At 38.8% G+C, this 22,544-nt stretch overlaps 1 protein-coding gene across 1 annotated transcript in view; it reads left to right on the forward strand.

Moving 5' to 3' along the window:
- Positions 1 to 22,544, forward strand: part of Bckdhb (branched chain keto acid dehydrogenase E1 subunit beta) — a 176,794-nt gene that overhangs the window by 118,421 nt on the left and 35,829 nt on the right. The window contains exon 9 of the mRNA XM_051140803.1: positions 5,096 to 5,182. Coding sequence (XP_050996760.1) covers positions 5,096 to 5,182 — 87 coding nt within the window. The remainder of the gene's footprint in view (positions 1 to 5,095; positions 5,183 to 22,544) is intronic.

The raw sequence follows: 22,544 nt of genomic DNA on the forward strand, positions 1-22,544 counted from the left end.
CCCAGCAGTGCATGGGAAGGGGGAGTACTGTGGTGTTTTCCTCTTCTGGACGGTGTTCAGTCGTCATTGTTTTCTCCTTGCTCCTTTACCTCCGTTCCCACATGGGTGACAAATCTGCAGGGATTCAGTTTTTCTCAGTTTACACTACGTTCCTTCAGTATTAAATATTTGTAACCCTGCCAGCACTATCTTTGCCAAAATGGACTTTTCAGAACTCTCTCTGGAGCTCTCGATGGCTCTTTTTAATGTTGGTATTTCTCCAGTGGAACACTGGCCAGTGGTCCAGTCATGTGTGGCAGGCAGGCATGCTGATAAATACTGGTTTCCAGGCATCTACTGATATATTTGTCAGCCTGTGACTAATTGTGTGTGTGTGTGTGTGTGTGTGTGTGTGTGTGTTGCTTATCTTATGAGATGTGTTTGGCTACTACACATGAAAATGTTTCAAAACACTTGCCTGATTAATTCCCAGTGGTGTTCAATGCTCATCGATACAGTGTCCTTGACCGATTCTAGACTGTATAATTACTGAGTAGCATGTGTTCCATACATGAACTATGTCCTGACTCTGCCAGCCAATGTGAGTACTGGTAAAGGCAGACTTTGATGTTTCATTAGCTGTCTTTACCTTTATAGTCTGATGGAAACTGCTGAATTGCCTATCTAGAATATTAAATTCTAATTGTATCTTGCCAGCACTTGAATAGATTGCTCGACGTGGTGCTGGCAAGATTAAGTTGTCTGTAGGGAGAAGTTTGTGTTGTAGGTTTTGTGTAAGAAACAGCATGCATGCGAGCGTGCACGTGCGCGCGCGCGCACACACACAGTGTTCTGAATGCTGCTGCTGTACTTTCAACCATATGCAAGCTTAATGGTCTGCCTGTCTGTATCATTTTCTCCTGGAATGACAGCTTAATAGTTTTCCTGGTTGGATTGTGTTAAAAATCTTTAAAGGCTACATTCACTAAAACATATGTCCAGCATTTGGGCAGCCAACGTCTGCATGACCATTTTTGCGGAGTGCAGCTTAGCTCTGCGGCGACTGACATCTTGTTGCTAAAGTGACATTAGCCTGCATGTATGAGACATCACAGGGGACCCATATATAGGTATGAATTTTATGTTTTACCTTAACAGATCAAAACTGCTTTTAAATGAACAGATACAAGCTATGTTAAAATTCCATTAATTTGGAGTTTTACTTCAAACTATTGCAGGATATGCTGGGGTGTATTTTTTATGGTACCTTAAAATGGATTTTGTAATAGTATAAATGTACAAAGATGATCTTTAAATGTTTGCTTTCATGGAGTTTGATTTGGCTTGCCTGGAGTGTCTCCCGTATTCAGAACATTATGCTAGCTAGCCTGTATAGGCAGGTTTAGCTTTCACATCACTTCTAAAGATGCTTGGGCTGGGCATAGCCAGTGGGGAGAAGTCAGGGATCCCAAACCAGGGTTTCATCAAACAGGGCATCGTTTTTGCCTGTGGTCTTCCATTTCCCCATTTTGCTTGCGTCTCCTGCAACAGGGGACCTGGTAGAAGATCTTGAAGCGGGGTAGCCCTTAAGGCTTGACAGGCAGGAAACAGAGTCTCTTATTTTTGGAATATAGGGAAAAACATTGGAGACGTTTTTCATTCTTTGTCTTTAATTGAGTTAGGCCTTGCTGGGGCCACGTGTCGCCTCTGACGCAGCGGTGCCCTGTGTGCCATAGACCAGAATCCAGAAGGTTTCAGTGGTGAGCAGTTGGAAAGCAGGAGCTGATCTTTCCTGGCTGTGATTGGCTTAGCCTTTGTATTGAAAAGCTGTTTAAGCACTTTAACTCTTCACACGGAGAAGTGCGTATCTCAGATGGGAACTTGACAACTAAAACTCTAAGTGTCCCTTTCTTCAGAGGAAAGTGGTAGTCTTCATGTCCATCCTTTTATATTTTTGAAAAAGCAAATGGCAACCACCTTTTAAAAACACCAGAATAATTATAAGGGAGTTCAAGAAAGTGTTTTGTACAGTTCCTTGTAAAGAAATTTCCAGGCAGTTGTATGTTTTAAATTTTGCCTAGGTGTATGACCACTGAAAACTAAACTTGATCTTGACATATATTTAAATGGACCACAAATGATAGGATCTTGGTTTATAAAATTTTGAGTGATCTCAATATAACAATATTAATAAAGTGAAAATAATAAGATGGAATAGAAGAAACAATTTTAAGACTCTTAGCAAACTGAAAATGTGAATGCTGAAAAGCATATGCTACATGGAGTTTCTATTCTCACAAAATTATTGAACTATATTTAGGCAACCACAATATGTGTTCATTCTTAGAGTGGCTGAAAATATTAGCGTGTCTTCTTTATTTTATACATGTAAGTGCTTTCCAGGGGTCAGAGACATTTGTAATTATCAAGAATAAAACTTAAGCACTTTCCGAATTAAATGAAGTAGTGGGCATCTAATTCTTGGCTCAGGCCAGGGGCCATGGTGCTGTCTGTAATACTTGTGATTCTAATAATTGCTTCTGTATGCCTCTTCTTTCCATGCTCTCTGTTACTTGTATGAATGCAGTGGGCATCTCCAAAGTAAGGTGATGTTCTGATTCATCTGCCCTCTGCTTTAGTTCTGGGTGTTTCAGACGTTTCTGGAATTTCTTCTATAGTTCTGACAGCAACATGAGAAATGAGAACACAGTTTTATGCTGGGCACAGACAGAGAGACTGGACTTGATGCTCTCCTACCAGTAGTTTATTTGTCATTCTGTCTGGGGTCTGTTGTCTTGACATCTCAGTGAGGAGCTTCGTATGACTCTGCGTGAGCAGACCTTCAAGAAGGTGCCAGGTGGCAGCTGGCTCCCAGTGGTTTTAATGCGACCCTTTGTATCTGTAGTCTGGGACCCAAAGATTCCTCTGTTCTTTGAAGAGGATATTAAGATATCATTAAAAAACAGTTCTGTTTTCTTGAGGACATTATGACTGTAGTGCACTTGTCAATTTAGCATTAACCTGTAGGCTTTTCCTTTATTTTTGTTTATTCAGATTTACTGAGAATACTTTCAGTAACCTAGATGATGTAAGAGGACATTGAAAATCCCCTCCGCACGCCTCCTTAACTACCGTTTCTCAGGGAAAACAAGTTCTGATCATGTTAAAGGAATGTGTCTAGTAATATACATGTGTTGAAGGGTCTTTGCGTCTCATCACTTTTCACAAAAATGAGCTATTGTCTTTCAAGTTGCTGATTTTTCTGATGGACTTAACTTTGAGGGATCTTTCCACATTGCCAGTCTTTTTTCCTGTGGCTCCACAGTACTCTGTGGTGTGGGAGTGTGTTTGTGTAGACATTTTCCTCCTGTGTGATGCTCAGAAGGTCTTGATTCGGTATTTTTACATGTCATGCTGTTTGAACTGTCAGAGTTGATATACATATATATATACTGTGTGTGTGAATATTTTTTTTCTTTTTCTCCTAGAGTTTTGACACGGTAGGTTACTAGAAGCACAGACTATTTGCCCTGATTGTTTCTTGGATTAGGCCCAACCTTGAGTCATAAAGGCCTAGTACATTGTGTGGAATTTTAGAAGATCCTTGAATTTAGAGAAGTACCTCATTGTCACCTGTTAGATCTGAACCTGCACATCCAGCCTGGGTGCGTGTACGCTTCTTCATTGTTTGTGTTAACCTGGCAGAACTCTGCGTTATTACAGACAGAGCTTTCAGAGATCTGACCAGCAAACAGATTGGCAAGCTGACTAACCGAAGCAGAGAAATCTCTTACGGAACATTTTGAAAACATATTTGTTTTCTTGTGACTATAGAATGTTTGTACGCCATCATTTCTAGCCCAGCACATTAAAGTTTAATTGTGATTTTTAAAAAAACATATTTTATTAATTTATTCATATTACATCTAAATTGTTATCCCATCCCTTGTATCCTCCCATTCCTCCCTCCCTCAGAGGAAGGATAGCAGGCTACCAAGAAGAGACTTGATACCCTATAATTGTGATTTTTTTTTTTTTTAAGTGTCAAGTTACTACATCCATAGAAAGGCAAATGCCAGTTGTTCCAGGTGTCAGCTCACCGGAGGTGGTAGCATTCTTTACGGTGTTCCTTCTCACTCAAGTTCTCCGGCCACTACTTAATAACCACAGTGACTGATTGATGTGTCCCCCATACCTGCTGCCTGAGGCTGCCATCACTCTTTGATTTCTAGACTACAGTCGCCCAGACTTGAGTGGACTCTTTCCTTTTAGATACGTATCTTTTGCTTGAAGACTTCATTTTAAATCATAAAACAGTACATTTTTAAAGGAGGGGCGATAACACTGACAGCAATGCAGAGAAGAATTTACCTCTTCTCTGCTAATATGGTTTTATGTATTTTAAGCAGCAGCTTGTCGACTTTAGTCATTTTTTTCTTCCCACCACAGCTGGCACCCTGTCATGGTATTGCAGCCGTGCCTTTTGATTTGTTTTTTTCCCTGATGCCTAGTCTGTCATGCCCACTAAGATCCCACCATTATGACGCTAACCAGATTTTAGTGCATGTTAGTGAAGACAGTTGTAACCCTTTATTTTCAAAGTGACTTGTTACTGGCAAGTCTTTCAAGGACGCACGGGGTTTTCCTCTCACAATTGTGTTTTCATGCTGCTTCTGTGTTTTCCTTGTCCAACATTAGTATTTCTTTAGACTGCTGTTGTGTGTAGGCACACGTCCCCCCACCCAAAATAACATTTGGAGTATTAAGGTAAAAAGATGGAAAAATCAGAGCAAGATACAGACATCTGAAACAGTAATTCACTTATGACAAAAAAAGTCCTATAAAATAGGCATGCATTTTAAATTATATACTACATGGAGTTATAAATCTCATTTTTCTTTCATGCTAAGATTATAAGCTATGTTAAAATTTCCTGACAGTACCAAAAGTCCACCCAACTGAGAGGCATTTGTTATAACTTACTAAACATAAAAATCATCCTATTGATTTTATTTATGGAATTTAAGCAGTTTGTTTTTTATTAGTGAATTAAAATGCCATCATGTGCTTAAAATATGTATTCTTTTCAACATCAGGTTCCCCTCTTCTCTTTCAGTCTGTGATCAAAACTGGGAGACTGCTCATCAGCCACGAGGCTCCCTTGACCGGCGGCTTTGCATCCGAGATCAGCTCCACGGTCCAGGTAGAGTAGTATAGTGCCGATTGATTGTCACATTGGTGTGGTGGTGCGCGTCTGTTCCAGAAGGGAAGGTGGCTTATTACACAGTGCCAAAGTATGAACTTTTGGGAAGCATACATTTCCCATCGAGACTGTAATATCCTTCAGCTAATGGTGTGTAATTGTATCTCGAACGAAGAAAATTTAAATTAATCAAAGTGGAAAAATCCTTTATGGAAGAAGAAGGACTTGAGTTGAATTTAATAAAAATCAGTTGTTTTTGGTACATTAACAGGAAAAGGAAACTTTTACATATCAACTTAGTCATCTCCTTGCTTATAAAACGTAATGCTATTATGAAATGGATTGGTTATAAAAGTCATCTTAGAAATGTGTAGTACTCAACTTTAAATCTGTCAAAAGTAGCTCATTTCAAAAAATATTTATCAGTGTAACTAGTAATCAATTGTTGGATGTTATTGCAAGTGCTTGAGAAATGAATTAAACACTTTCATTTTTAAAATGTTCACTTAAAGATGCTCTGTAACAAACAAGGGGAAAAGTCTCACATGCTTCTTTTTGTGGAGAGGATTTTAGTTTAAAATTTTTATTCACATATGTATTATAAATATGTATAATGTGGAGGTATTATATTTTCCCTTATTTTATAAATTTAAAAATTAAGTAATCAAAATATAAACTGCATGCATTTTAAACTCAGAATATCTTTACAGTTTCTAAGAGCTTTCTTCTCTGTTCTGATACTATGATTCTTTAATTATTAAGAAATATCTTTGTAGAGATTGCGCAAGTGTGGGTTTAATAGTTTCATAGAAGTTAAAGTGAAAGAATAATGCCTTAAATTAGGTTTTAAAATTTTAACTAGTAAATGACATCAATAAAACAGTTTATGTGCTAGTTAGTAAAATTACATAGAGTTTTTTACATAATACTGTGAAACAGATTTAAAGAAAAGTGTATTTTAAAAACTAAATCTAAATAATAATTGTATTTAGTTAAAAATAAACTGTACTGTTAGCTACAGGTACTGAGAAGGTTGAGAAAAACGAATATTTGAGTTTTGTCAGTGCTTTGGTTTTTTTGTTTACTTACTGTCATTTAAGTGTCATAAGTACTTGGTTTGCATTAAACTATACACTAATTATTGGGTAGCATAATGTGCCAAATCTTTTTCAAAAGGAGGCTGCGGGAATAATCACTGTAATACCATGATGTTATTTCAAGCCAGAGGCAGAATTGGCAAAAGAAGCTGGATTTTCTGACTCCTGATAACTCCAGTGTATTGAGGCTGCAGGAGCAGAGCAACTGCTGGGATAGGAACTTTGACAGCCCCGCTCTGTTTGGGCCACTTCTTGGATAGTTAACCCATCGCTTATACCAAATATTATTTGCATATATTTATACAAAGAAAGCTAGTAGAAGGTAGTTGGACTTGTAATTTGTGCCCCTTTATAAACATCTCTTCCTCCGAGCTTACTTTTAAAATGTGGTCTGTATTGGTACACTGCTGTAGCGTATAATGCAGTTTTCAAATTGGAATGGACCTAGAAAGATGATCTAATCTGCTGTCTCTCGGTTTTGAATAATATGTGGACTCATGTTTATGGAAAAATGACTCTCCAGCCCCGAGAATACATTAGCAAATCCTCCTTTCAGAAACACTGGGTTAAGAGTTTAACCACTGCCACTGCAGCTTGCCAGCACCCAAAATCACAAGAGTCTCACAGTCAGGTCCAGAAACTGTGAGATGATTTTATTGTGGTAGAAATTGACAGAGAGATCACCCACTGTATAGTTACACTTGTACCAGAACATGGCTGCACCAAAGCAAGGCAGCTTGTACCATGCCCCGACTCTGGCAGATTGACTGTGGCTCCTCAGGTGTTCACAGGCACCTGAAACTTCATAGTCTCGGTGGTTCTCTTCCTCCCAGATGCACGTTTATCACTAAAGTGCAGTGATGGACAGGTCTATAAAGACAGGAACATCCTGCTCTTGTCCAGGAATTTTAAGCCAATGTTCTGGGACTGCAAACACAGTCATTTCTGAGACTCTACCAGCCACCAGGAGGAACATAGAAAGTTTTGAATTCATTATAAAAGTATCTGTTTCTATAGCGAAACCATTCAACTAGTAAACCACAAGGTGAATTAGGTAATACTGTAAAATTTGTAGGGGATTTGCATTTAATGTTTTAGGTACTTAGAAGTTTGTTTTGTCCTAATTCGTTTTGTTAGTATAAACATAGAATGCAGAAAACGAATTTAAACGAATCTTACTAGTGTGTTTGCCTTTTATTGCTTTTACCTATTGATAAAAAAAAAAGATAAAAAAATGGAAGCTAGAGATGTGGTCTTTTTCTTTTTTCAGTGGTAATGTTTAAAAATAAGTCGAAGTGGTTTCAGTAGTTGTTTTATGCCTGCGTCCAGCTAAGTGAGGTGGGTGCTCTGCAGCCCCCTGTTAGTGCACCCTGGGTCGGGTTTCCAGGCTGTGGGCTGCTTTAAATCACGTCAACCAAGTGCGTTATCACCGCTTTCATCACCTGGAATGATTCATACTTTCACGTTTCTTTTTGATGTTTGGACCTTGTAAGGTTAGAAAAGATAAAATAAGGTCATGGTATTAAAAGTCAACTTTCTGGCCAGAAATAAAGGGAAATGTGGGAGGAAAAAGTTTTCATTGTTTTTTTGGGGGGGGGGGGGGAAGAAAGCTTGAAATTGTAGATGAGAGTGAACTCTGAACTTGATCACTCCTTACTCAAGTATCCGGTTCTCGGTATATCAAAGAATCTTAAGCTTTATATGAAATGTTAAGTTAAAACACTGTACCTCACACGCTATTATATGAAACGTGCGTGGCAGCTTTTTATAAACTTATGGCTAAAACTTTAAATTGGTTAAGAGAATAATTACAAAATAGTAAAATTACTGTTTTTTAAATACACAAAAATTAGAAAACTCTTGGAAGCCTGAAAACATTTTCTATTTTATCTATTACTTATAGTCAAAATTAAAAATTGCTGTGAATTTAGCACCATACCTAATTGCTTTTTAGATTTTTATAATTGATTTTATTGGCTAGAAGCATCATGGTATGCTATAAAAATTAAGTCTCTGACAGAAGAACACCTCGACAATATGGTGTTATTGGCAATACTGTGGAAAGATTACTTTTAGTTAAACAAATAAAATATGAGAAGAATGAATACAAAATATAGACACAATTTATTTATGTAACTTTAATTTACAGCAGATGGCTCTCCCATCAGATAAAACAGTGAGAGTCCACTTCTTCCATCTCTTCACTTCAGGGCCATTGCTTCTTCCGAATATAGCCCCTTATATCATTATGAACATTATTATAAATAGTCTTATTGTGATCTAATGCTGAATTCCCCAGAAAAAAAAATGACTACCGTATGCTGGGTATATAGAAATCATTCAAACACATGTTAATAGTCTCTTCTAAAATTTCTATGTATCAAACTTGCTGATAAGAATTAAAGGAAAATATTTAATCAGGAACATTGGATTTGAGCTGGGCGTGGTGGCGCACGCCTTTAATCCCAGCATTCGGGAGGCAGAGGCAGGCGGATTGCTGTGAGTTCGAGGCCAGCCTGGTCTACAAAGCGAGTCCAGGATGGCTAAAGCTACACAGAGAAACCCTGTCTCGAAAAACCAAAAAAAACAAAAACAAAAAAAAAAAAAGAACATTGGATTTAATTTGGAGGTTAAATGGGAGGCAGGCCAAGCTGCGGTCTGGTACATTTGCCCACCTCTGGGAGAGGTCTTGTGATCCATCCTCCAAAGTGGCACTGTCTCTCCCCATCGAATTTTACATTGACACATGTCCTCACTTGGGGGTGCAGGAACTTTTTTTTTTTTTTTTTCTCTAGTCTTTCGTTAGACACACACTGAAACATGAAGTCTTTGAGATCTGAAACTCAAACCCTGGTCTGTGAAAACAGGACAAAGACAATAGACTTTAGGTAGCCCATTGACTGCTCCATTGTGTTACTCAGCTACGGTTTCGTTCTTCTCAGAAAAATCAGTTTTATATCATGTTTGTGTTCCACAGTTTTGTGTGACCACAGATTTCCCAAGATAATATGTTTACTGTACAAAAAGCTTAAACCTCACCCATTTTCATGTCTCCCAAATTAATTTCTATTATATATTTGAGAATCTGGCATCTAGCACAATAATTACGTATTTAAATGCTAAGACCTAACAGTTTGAGGCATTTTCTCAGTTTTAGATATATAGCGTGATTTCTGTAAACGTTTTAGAAACCAGCCTTTATTATTAGCTTCCGGCACATTCCCATAATGACAAGACTTCGACTGTGATATAATTTTGTGATAAAAAAAAAATAGGGTTTTTTTTTTCCTCCCTTCTGGATTCAATGCTCAATAAGAGCGCCAAAAGTTTTAGGGATTGTGGTTGGCTTAAAGGCTTTCTTTCTTTCTTTCTTTTTTTCTTTTTAAACACATGGAAGCAATAACTCTGCAGAGAGGGTCCAATTGGAGAGGATGGTAACTTTCCATAGCATTGTTTTATCCTTTCTGTGCGGTCTTGCTGAGAAGAAGACTGAAGCCATGTGCGCACACATGCGCGCGTGCACACACACACACACACATACACATACACACAAACGCACACATACACATTTTGTAAGGTGATCAGGGTCTGATAGTTTGAGAGGATTTTTACAGAGCCTGTGTGAATCATTGTGTGAAAGGGAAGTTTCAGAGCTTTTAATGGAAGGAATCTTGCTTTTCTTACTGTTTCATATTAGAAAGGTTGATTTGGTTTCTTTTCCTCTTACAAACCCATTTCTACCAAATATATAAGCACCATATTTAAGCATATTAGTATGAAAGAAAGGGCATATCTTAAATGATTTTGAGTTTTTGTCACCATGGTAAATGTATCTATAATGTTGATTAGTTAAGAGTCATTAAGATACTACTTTGATGAATAGTTTCCTACAACGTTGTCATCTCCATTAAAAAAGAAATGTTTACTAGTGACATATCATGTGTTAGCAACAAATGGAGCAAGCAGTCAGGGGAAGTGCGCTTCTTTGCTGAAAGACGGAGCCGGTCAGCATGGAGTATCTGGGCTTTGTAAAGAACAGTTTTGCCCCGAAGAAGCCTGTTGAGTACGTTTTGTGAGCAGCTTGGCTTCTGTGGTCACAAGACAGCTGTCAAATCCAAATCTTCCCAGGTTGTGCTGTGCACCGGTGTGCTCATGAGTGTCTGGCGTGAGTTCCGCTCCCCCCCCCCCCCCCCCCCGCCCGCTCCCGCCCCCTCCCCTGTTCCCGCCCATCCCCGTTTACTCTGGCCCGTTTCTCCCTCTCTTCTTCCTGTGTGCTCCTGTGTTCCACCACCTGCCTTTCCTGCCCTCATTCTGTTTTTTAAGGGGGAAGAGCAGTGTTAGTAGTCTGCACGGCTGCTCTTGGAAACCTTCAACTCTGACCCACTGCTGAGCGTTAGACATAAAATATATTTTCCTTCCTAATTTTTGAGATGATACAAATATAATAAACTGATTTATATGGGAGGCTATAGACAGGGGACAGTGAGAATTAGGGAATACTGGGTGCAAGGTGTCTGACCGTTTTTGGAAACCAACTTCTCTCAGAGTGAACACTTAATTCCTGAAGCTTTTCGTGGACTTTTCACTTCTCTGTCTCCAACCTCTCAGCCCTTACCACATCATACTTTTTCTTCCCTTTTAAATATTTTTAAATGTTTTTATTTATTTGATGGTAGGAGTGCTCTGTGTACATGTAGACCCTATATGCCAGAAGAGAGCATCAGATCCCTTTATAAATGGTTGGGAGCCACCATGTGGTTGCTGGGAATTGAACTCAGGACCTCTGGAAGAGCAGCTAGTGCTTTTAACCACTGAGCCATCTCTCCAACCCCTACTTTTTATTTGTTTCAAAGCATCAATTTTCCCATCTTCTGCTTGAAAACCTCCCAGGATACTCTTTCACTGCAGCCATAAGCAGCTTATGTAAGACCTTGATTGCATAAACCAGCCGATCCAGTTAGGTTTCCTGAATCTTTGTGCTGGTTGCACTGACCATTTCTTGAGTGAGGATTCATCCCTGTGTTGTTGTTTTGTTGTTGTTGTTGTTTTTCCTCAGTATTTTAGGCAATACCTTAATATGGGCATTGGAAGTGAGAAGGCGCCTTGCTTTAGACATTTTGAATTTATTAAAAGGAGTGGATGATAAACTACAGTCTAGTATGAAATATAGTATCACACGGCCAACCGGAGGACTGTGGGATTGTAAAGTCTTTGACTGTGTAATTGATATGTGGTAGGTGATGTGTCTTGAGGGTAAACCTGATCCTGGAAGTGAATGGGGACTTCAATCTGGACCACAGGGGTACAGTTCTAGGGATAAGCGTGGTTAGAGCATGCTGTGAAAGGCTGGAGCATGAGGTAAGGATTGACAGATAGGAGTTAGAACCCAAAGAATCTCAAATAATATTACAGAATTTGCCTTTGTGTGGGGGAAATCACACACCTGAGCTGGCTCACCTTGATATGAATTCCAAGTTTCCCATAAATATGCATTAGCTAGACTTTATAAAATTCTTGACAAATAAGAAATAGTAGGAAGTAAAAAACTAATGCTTGCTCTTACCACTTATTTTATTTTATTTTTTGTTTTTCAAGACAGGATTTCTTTGTGTAGCCTTGGCTTTCCTGGACTCAGTTTATCGACCAGGCTGACTTCGAACTCACAGCAATGCACCTGCTTCTGCCTCCTGAGTACTGGGATTAAAGGCGTGCACCACCACCGCCCCCCTGCTCTTACCATTTAAAAACAGTGACATACAATTAAAGGATTTTAAGTAGAGGCTAACATATGGATTTTTCTAGTTAGAAAGGATAGGCTGAAAGATTCATTAAAAAACTATCTCCGTAATCTAATTGAGAGATTTGAGGGTCTTCAAACCAACAACTTAAATGTAGTGTTGGCAAGAAAGGTAGATTTTAGAGAGTAGGTGAATGAATTTGAAAGAAAGATTTAACTCAAGAGAAAATTATGAGGCAAGGACTGAAGTGGTTGGAGTGTCTAAGGGTCAAAAGAAAATGCATACTAGGTTTATTAAAAGAGGTATGGCTTCACTGAGATAAGAGTATCACTGGAAAAAGTGTCTAGCATTTGAGTAAAGACTTGAAAGCACAAATAGATTACTGTTTCAATGAGAGAGGTGAAGTCCATTGCTCCCTCTTGTCTATGGTTTTTACCATTCTGCTTATGTTTAAGGAAGCCTGGCCTAAATGTAGTTATATCATATAATAAATATAAAATAATATAATAATGTCCTCAAAGCTCAGTTGTAGCCATGCTGAGGATTTTATTATAGGATCTTGCTGTAATCATTTCACCTTATGATTAAAATGTTATTGCAAATCTCATTGTAGACAGTCTTTGAGTCGAGCTTTGTCAAAAGTATTCACATAGAGCGAAGACAGCATATTCTGGCTTGGTGCTATTGGTGATTTTAGGCACCCACTGGAAGACTTAGAACACTGTGTGGGTGAGGAATTACTATGATTAGAAATGCTATTTGCTTAGCAAAGAATGCTGTTCTTTTTGTTTGAACCTTCCCTGGCAACCTCCTTAACTTCCTATTTTCACTGCCTTCTCCCCTTCCCTGCCAGCTCATGGAGCCAAACTCTTATTATCACTCAGATCTGTCCTCCTCTTGTATTCCTGTAATAAATTTGAAATGAACTCAGAAAGCTAGTAAAACCTAAAAGAAAAAATGTGGAAAATAACAGTCGCCAAGGTGAGAATTTTCTAAGGAAACACAAATAACTTCCTGTGTTTCTTCAGTTCAGAATAGTATTGACTCTAAGTTCTATCATAAATAGCCTTTATTACATTGGGGGCATACTTCTTTTATTTCTAGTATCTTTAAGGCTTTTATGTTTAAGGCATGTCAAAAGCTTTGTCTGCACCAGTTGGAACAATCTTGTGAGTCATGTGCTTGGTTTTATGTTCATGGCGTATTATTTTGCTCAGTTTGGATATGCTGAACTATCTGCACATCCTTGGAATGAAGCCAGTTTGACCCTAGTTTATGATCTTTGTAATAAGTTGTTGAGTTGAGTTTATAAGAGTTGAGCTTTTCAGCCAGGTGCCCAGGGCCATGTAGAGCATTAAGTGAAAACTCAGTAAATGATTTAAATGAGTTGTTTGTGCCCTAGCATCACTCTTGGCAATTTATTTGAAGGTTAGTGGTATTCTTGCTGGCATAAAAACTGGTCGGTGAGCTGCTTATTTTTACATCTCTACTCTATTAAAAAAAATTCATTGTGGTGTGTGTTTGTAAACTGTCAAGTGGACACTGGCATTATATGCTGCTTCTCTTCTGCACTCTGACCTTTGAAAGATTTAAAAAACAAAACAACACTGAGGTACCTTTCTCTAGTGGGTCTGGGGAAGACGTTTGTATTTCTCTCTTGACCAGGCTGATAAAACTGGTCATCTGAAGGCAGTCATTCCTTGATTTCATTAGATACAGTGGCTTTTATGAATTGGTACCTTTAAGTAGTTCCTTTAATATACAAAGAGTGATATTTTCACCCAATGCTCTAATTATTAAAAATCTAATTGCATCTTTGAAGAAATTTCAAACGATTTAAAATGTTGCTGCTAGGAACAAAATGCTGACTAGAAATAATAGAAGAGCTTTATTCTGGTTCACGGTTTCAGCACAGTGCTTCTCAACCTTCCTGATGCTGCGACCCTTTAAAACAGTTCCTCATGGTGTGGTGACCTCCAACCATGGAATTATTCTGTTGCTACTTTATAATTGTAATTTTGCTACTGTGATGAATTGTAATATAAATATCTGATGTGTGACCCCAAAGGAGTTGCATCTCACAAGTTGAGAACCACCATTTTAGGTCTTTTGGTTTATGATTTACTTAGTCCCAAGTACTTGGGCAGGGCATCATGACTGCAGGAAGAAGTGAAGAATGCAATTAAGGTCAGAATGCTGATGCCCTTTGTTTTTCTCATTTTTCTCTTTTCACTTCATCGAGGTCCCCGGCCCATTAGGCAGTGCTGCTAAGCACGGGTCTCCCTACCACAGCTAACCTGCATATGGCCTCCCAGATATTCCTGGGTGCGTCTCATAATCTCTTAGGTGATTCTAAACCCAGCCAAATTGGCAGTCAGTCCTCACCATCACAATTTCACTTGCTTATTTGGTATGGAATAATATCTTACATTTTCCATTAATTATATATTAATATATTGTTATATATAATATAAACTTACATATTATGTGTTAGCTATAAGGCTTCATTTAAAATATTTGCTAATAAGCTAGAGAGTTGGCTTAGCACTGAGGATCACTTTGTTGCTCCTGCAGAAGACTTGGGTTTGGCTCCAGGTACCCCCATGATGGCTCACAACCATCCATAACTCTAATTCCAGGATGCCCTCCTGTGACCTCTGTGGACACCAGGCGTACATGTGGTGCAATACATATATGTAGACAAAACCTCATATGAATAAAGCAAGACGTTAATAAATTTCCCCAAACTTCAGTAAATTAACGTAAAAAAAAAGATTGAAATGATAGACATCAGAGGATGTATGCGTATATGATCTGGCCAATCCTGTTGGTCACCTTGCACAACATGTTAGACAGAAATGAAGCCGCATCACAAAATTTCCAAGCCATGCTAGGCATGGGTTGTCAGCCTTGCATGCATACGTCTTGTTTAGGCTGGCTATGTTTCCCGAAGAAACAGCTAATTTTCTACGGCTCCCATGTCACTTGGTAGGCAGTCATGTCTGTTATTTTGGAAGATCATTGTAAGTTTTTGTACTTTAGTTACAACTCAATTTATAGCTCAGATTAGTCCACGTATGTCTATAAGGGCCACCATCTTCTTTCGTGAGTTCATGCTCACCATAATACGTTTAAGTTTAAAATAGAGGTTCATTACTGCTAATGAATTCTCTGTTAAGCTTTAAACATGTAAATTAGTGCTTATTGCAAAAAACCCAAACAAACAAGAAGTCGAAAATGAAGGCTATAAATAGAAACCAAATGGTTTATTATTGTTTTGATTTTCAATATTAATGCAAATATTCCAAATGTTATTTTAATTTGTAGAAATGTCTGAATAATTGCATTTGATTGAGAAATATTGACTATCTTGATTATTTTCTTTCAAAATAGGTAGACTTGATTTTATTTCTTGATCCATTTTGGAGAACCATGCTTTTCCAATTTAAGTCTTTTGGGGGAATCAGGTATCAATATTTTCTATTTAAAGTAGTTAAATGTCCCAGATGGAATAAGATATTTACCTGTCTTTATCAAAATTAATAGCTAAAAATTGTAATGACGTGGATCAGTAGGCAAAGGCACTTGCCACATGAACGTGGTGAGGTAATTTGGATCCTAGGACCTACCTAGAGGAGGAGACCATTGACTTCCAGAGTTGTGTCACTCTCCACGTGTGAGCTGCGATATGCACATGTCCCTCCCCGATGCTACACACAGTAATAATCAATTTAATTTTTAAAAATAGAAAGAAGTTACAAAGTATAATTTGAACTACTTTTGAAGGCTGTCAGTATCTTTATCTTTAACGAATGCTCTGTGTGACTCACACTTCCAAACCCACGTCTGAAGCTTCTAGAGTTGGGATTAGGTCACTCTTTGAAACAAGTCCTGGCTACTCCTATGTTTTGATAGTGTTAGACTGCCCTCATCCATGCATTTCTTTCTTGGCTCAATTTTAAATTCCCAACTGGTGGTTTTGATAGTATAAAATCCACACTTTAAAAACAGGCCAGCGATGTCTTGTCTTTCCAGAGCTGGCTTCAACTTTCCTATTGTCCTTAAATAATTTTTTCTTCTTTGTTCTGATACCCTTTACTTTCAGTATGAATACTTTTAATCCTCAGTTAAAGAAACTGAAATGTATGTTTGTATTTCAACTCATCTCATTTCGTAACAACCTCCTGCCTCAGCACTCTACCTCCAAATTTATACTCTCCCTTTCATTTTAATCATGTACTTTTCTGGGCATAGGTTTCTAACCTAAGTGTGCATAGCAGACCATCTTGAATGTATTTTGTGCCTAATATTCTAACATCACATAATCCTATATATTTTATTAAAACCACCTTTCATGCAGTAGATCCAAAAAAAGAGTTCAAATACATTAAAGTAAGTACTGCAATACTTTGATAAAATATTATGGAATGTTGAATATGATGGAATGTTTAATTATGTGGGCAGCTAATAACTTAATAAATTAAATGCAATATTTGTTTCAGCAAGACATGCATAGTTCTATAAAACGAGACCCAGATTGAAGTGTTTAAGTTGAGTCTTGGGAGCCACAGCAGTGTGTGTCATGGCTATATTCTGCCATAGAAAGATGCTACACAGGCATCTTCTGGGCTGTTTAGTGAACCCCATCTTTCTCTTGGTTTTTCTCCCTCCTTTCCTGTCTTCTTGCCTCTCCAGATGCATTTTTCCTTCCACCTTTCTTGACAGTTTTTTCCATGCTAGCGTTAGTAAACATGCAAGTCTTGGTAGAAAATTCAGTCTATCATCATAGGTAGAGTAGGCATTTTTCAGGAATAGTTTGTGCTTATGAGAACTTTCTGTGCCCCAGGAGGTGAGAAATAGAAGTGCCTTGTGGTACTGGATGGAAGTTAAAGAATAAGGTTGGTCTTAAGGCAGTCCCTCGTCTCTATAGTTGATGGAAGATTGTACTTCCTTAAAACCAAAATTGGTCTTCTGTCAGGGGGAGCACTGTGGACATTAAGGCAGAGTGATTCTCCCTACATCCCCTTTCACCATAACAAACATGTGAGGTAGCTCTTTGCTCCTGATGTTCTCAAAAAGGAGTTGTTGAGAGGGTGGATTCATGACTGTCTGTGCTGTGGATTTTCTATGAGGCTATCATAGCTAATAGTAGATTGACGGATGCTGTTAGAGAGTGAGTCCCAGAAGCTAAAACAGGATCAGTGCAACACATAACCAAGAGAGACATTATACTCAAAACACGAAATGAAGAAAAAAAATGCAAGATGGGTGGGGGGTCCATAAAACATTTTAAACTAAGTTCTCAAAAGCCTAAGCTTGATTAAACGTTGCCCTTTAGTACAATACCCCTTTTAAAAAGCTGTGTTTGAAATGCGGGTTGCACTATTTGGAGAAATTTCCTAAGAACTTACAAGTTTGATTGGTATGATTGTTCTTACCACTTACGTTGTTACTGAAGATTGGGGAAAATATTATTTGTTCGTTGCCAAGGAAGCATTGTGTTAATAATCTATTGTCGCATACCATCTTCATTGGGTTATCTCATTGGCTTACTGATAGAACAGGACAGAGTCTTGGCTTTCCATGTTGTCTGTGAGGATGGAAGTCTCTGTTATGCTTGTGTGTATGAGGGGACCAATAGACATATCCAGTGAAAGTCTGTTGCTCAGGACTACAGAACCAGTCTCTCTACCATTTTAAAAATTTGTAGATTACAGTTCTTTATTACTAGTGAATGTTTCCATTAGCATGTTTGTTTTTTTGTTTTGTTTTGTTTTTAGTGTCACAGAAGTGAAATAAATTATCTCCAATGTACTTCATGTATTAGCTAGTTATTTTATTTTATTCTTTTTTTTAGAAAAATTTTTTATTCTTTTTTTTAATTAATTTATTCTTGTTACATCTCAATGGTTATCCCATCCCTTGTATCCTCCCATTCTTCCCTCCCTCCCATTTTCCCCTTATTCCCCTCCCCTATGACTGTTCCTGAGGGGGATTACCTCCCTCTGTATATGCTCATAGGGTATCTAGTCTCTTCTTGGTATTTTTTTGTCACTGCACCAGAGGAGGGAGGTCTTCTTCTGCTTCCAGAAGGTTCAGTCCATGAAGGTGGTGGAGGCAGTGAATAAGAATATGGAGAAAAAGAGGAACATAAGGTGAAGCTAGATTTATCATCCTCGTCCCCGCAAGGGCACACCTCACACAGCCTACATATTCCCACAAGGCCCCGCTGCCTTTCTTTCACCATTATTCTTCATGTTGTTAGTCTTTGTCTTGAGTCTTGGGCATCAAGAGATTCAAATTTGAGACACCATCACATTTACACCCTGAGCTGTGTTTTCATAATAGTCATGCATTTCTTAATTCCTGTGGAGTTGATGATCAGAATTAACTACCAAGCCGGGTAGTGGCAGTGCACACCTTTTATCCCAGCACTCAGGAGGCAGAGGCAGGTGGATCTCTGAGGTCAAGGCCAGTTTGGTCTACAAAATGAGTACTAGGACATAGAGAAACCCTGTCTCGAAACCCTACCCCCCAAAGACAAAGAAGAGGAGGAGGAGGGGAAAAGGGGGAGGAGGAAGAAAAGTAACTCACATATATCTTTTTGAGGTTTGCAAGCTAAGCATTCCAAGTATGGCTTTGTTATCTTATTGTTCGTTTGTTTGTTTTTAGTTTTTCAAGACAAGGTTTCTCTGTGTAGCCTTGGCTGTCCTAGACTCGCTTTGTAGACCAGGCTGGCCTTGTACTCACAAAGATCTGTCTCACCCCCACCCCCAAGTACTGGGATTAAAGGCGTGCGCCACCACTGCAGGGCAGCTTTTTTATCTTTGCATTGGTTCTCGTGACCCTTTAGTTCCTGGTGTGTCAGACAAAGCTGCCTTCCATCCTAAGATTCCTTCATCTGAAGGAGAAACACGCAGGTAATGTACAGTGGCTGTGGTGGAGACTCTGCCTGGGAGACTCTGCACCTGCTGTTTCCTTTAAGACCATGGTCCAGACACTGAAAATGCTGTTTACCTTTCCAGGACACTCCTGGATTTTTATGTATCTGCCTGACCAGGCACGAGGACACAGAGGACCTGATTGCCGATGATGGTCCTTTACTTCATTTTCCAAACTGTCAACACCAGTATTCGTCTGTGCATATGGGGTTGCACTTATCCCCTGAAACTGCTTTCCGGAAGATGCTGTCTCCCACACTGTGCCGTTGTAGCATAAGTAAAAGGTCTAGGGCGATAAAGGGAGAACTAAGTAGCAATTTCTGGAAATCTCATTTAGGCCTCTTAATGTGCAAGAAGCTGAGACACGTTACCAATTACACAAATGCTAGATCTGTTCACGGCGGTCACTTTTAAATGTGATGTGGAAAAAATCTGCAGTAATTTCTTATTCTGGAAATGAGCATCTGCTCTTTTCCCATCCATAGATTTAGCAGCAAACTCCTTGGGAATCACTGAATAAGTTGTTTGTTGTAATGAAAGCTAAGTGATCCTTAATAGTTTCAGAGCATCAGTATTTCCTATGTGCTTAAATTAAGAACTACTTTTTCCTCTCATATTGTGTATATAGTCACTAGTATTTATGCACAAGACGAGGATAAAATATGTTCATATGACTTGATATGCCTTTAAGTTTTTAATAGCGTTACAAATCAGTGCTTGCAAAAAAAAAAATAAGTCTATTAGTAGCTACTTTCTCTTTTTATGAGGCTGGGGTTTTAAATAGTTGCTGGAAGGGCAGCCCACAATGTTCTCTTGTGGCAAATCAAAGTGGTGTGTGCAGAATCATTAACTGCTTCAGTGTGTTTATTCTTCCAGCAAACTTCCTTTCATGTTCACTTAGTCATGTTACCAAGGGCCTGAAATTTTTCTATAGAATCTTGTTTAGTAGCACATAGCCTCAGAGAAAGAAAGCAGTGGGAAAGATAAAAGTTGTGTGGAAAAGCGTGGCTTATGAATCAATGAATATGATATCAAATATACTTTTTAAGTATGTATGTATGTATGTATGTGTGCATGTATGTATGTGTGCATGTATGTATGTGTGCATGTATGCATGTATTTATGTATATTATGGGGGTATTACTCCTACAGGAAAGTGTATCTTGGGTATTTGCATACAGCTCAAACTCCCCTCCCTTAAATGACCCTCAGTTCATAAAGCACTGTTGTAGCTCTCTGCTTGCCTAAGCCACAGTCTTTCAAGGGTATGTCTAATGCAGACTGCACTTTATCGCACGGTTTTAAGCCAACTCTCATTATAATGCAAGCTATTATAGTTTTTCCCCTTATATACTTCTGAAACTTCCCAAACATTTTGGAGATTACTCTGGGCTTACAGATAATTCTCATGGGCCGGCATCTTTTTCTATATTAAATGGCTGAAGTAACAGTGGTGGGGAAGGGGAAGAGAAATAGGCAGGTTAGTGGTTAGGTGTCCTGTTTTAGTGTCAGATCTTACCTGTGTCTATAGAGACCCCATATTTTAGAATTCTACTCAATAAATATAGTTATTCTTATTCCTTGAAAGAATAAAATCTCTCTCTCTCTCTCTCTCTCTCTCTCTCTCTCTCTCTCTCTCTCTCTCTCTCTCTCTCTCTCTCTCTCTCCCTCCCTCTCCATTCTCCCTTGCTGAGGACTGAACCCAGGACCTTGCATACATCATTTTCCTACTGAGTATGCTGTATGCTGAGTTACAGAGCAGATAAAATATTTTTGAAATGACCCAGAGAAAACAAAGATGTCCTAGGTATGGGACTTACTTTTCTTTAAAAAAAAAAAATACTTCATTTGTTTTAATTTTGTGTGCATGGTGTTTTGCCTGCATGCATGTCTTTGTGAGGGTGTCAGATCTTGGAGTTACAGAAAGTTATGAGCTGCCATGTGGTTGCTGGGAATCGAACCCTCTGGAAGAGCAGTCAGTGCTCTTAACCGCTGAGCCATCTCTTCAGGCCCCACGACTTACGTTTCTTAAAGTGTTCTCTTATTGTTTTCTTTTTCAGGACACCATATTTTGAATCAGACTTTATAATGTGAACATGGTTCACCCTGAATTAAGTGCTTAGCAAAGTTAACTATAGAAAATTAATTCACTTTTAGCCTGTGGACAAGTGATGGCTGGCTTCTCTTCAGAAACAATAGAGGCTCTAAAAGACAAGAAGAAAATTAGCACCCTGCCCCCCAAATCTATATTTGTTGAGCTCTTTTAGAAAATACCAGAATATATAATAAAGTTTGACATGGTATTTGTTCTTTGAGAATCGTGTTTGAACATAGACTTTTGGTGGGACACATACTTAACATGGAAACAGGTGCCCTTGGGTGTTACTGGTGTTTTCTTCTCCTTTACACGTCTAATCTGATATGGGGCCATGTTTTCATGTATAGTATTCTTAACCCCATTTCCTTCATTTTACAGAGAAGTGCATATAAACTATGAAATCTGGAAGTATGTTACTGGAGCTGTTAGAGTGAAAAGCTTTCAAATGCTAGGCTAAGCCACTGTTCTCATTTTGTGGGTTAAAGAGGCAAGAAATAGTGAAAAGCCGAGAAAGGAGAGTCAAGTCAATCACTGTGGCCACATCTGGAAGAATACAGAGGGCCAGTGGCCTCCAAGGTCACCTTTAGGGTGCTGACATGCGGCTTGTCATACCTGAGCAGCCATGCTTGGTCAAGATGTAGTCCAGTCCGTTGCTGACTCCTGTGTCTCAGCTCTAGTCTGCCCTGAAGAATCGTTGCCAGTGTCTGAACTGTAAAATCTCTTCCTGGAGGACAGGCTCTTCCTCTAGCTGGTGGCCTTTTTCTTATTCCAGCAGATGATTTCCTGGAATGAGTCCAGTTACTTGGGGACCACGATATCAATAGTTTTGATAGCCAATCTAAGAAGGTAGGAGAACAATTGTGTTGCTTTGGAGTATCTTCTGTCTTGCTAGGATGGTCACAGAATACCTTGTGCTTTGACACAAGCAGTGTTTTAATAATCCAATGGCCGTTTTTTAGACGAGAAATAATAGCATCTGAAAAGAATTTGCTTTGTATTTTTCTCACATGTCAGTTTTTTATTCTAAAATTTAAGCACCAGTTAAGGTATGTGCATCCCATCCCCCGCCCGATATGGTAGGTAAAAGAGATTTGTTTTCCCTTAAATGGGAACTCTCTCTTTGTGTCCCAAAGTAGACAATATCCAGAAAAGTGGTTTCTCAGCTGGCTGTGGTGGCATATATCTGTGATCCCATCACTTGGGAGGTAAAGGAGTTCAAGGTTAACCACACCTGTAAAGTGAGTTAGAGGCTAGCCTGGGCCCCATGAGACCCTATCTCAAAAAGGGGGAAGAGTTCTCTGCCTGATGTAGCAGGGCATGCTTGTAATCTCATAGCTTTGGCACCCAGGAGGATCAAGAGTTGTAGGTTAGCCTGGGCTACTGAGAGAAACCTTGTCTCAAAAAAGAAAGAAAGAAAGAAAGAAAGAAAGAAAGAAAGAAAGGAGCTGTAAAGCAGCATGCATTTTTGTATTTTTTTTTTACATTTGA

The sequence above is a fragment of the Acomys russatus genome, chromosome 32, assembly GCF_903995435.1.
Source record: "Acomys russatus chromosome 32, mAcoRus1.1, whole genome shotgun sequence".
Classification (NCBI taxonomy): Eukaryota; Metazoa; Chordata; class Mammalia; order Rodentia; family Muridae; genus Acomys; species Acomys russatus.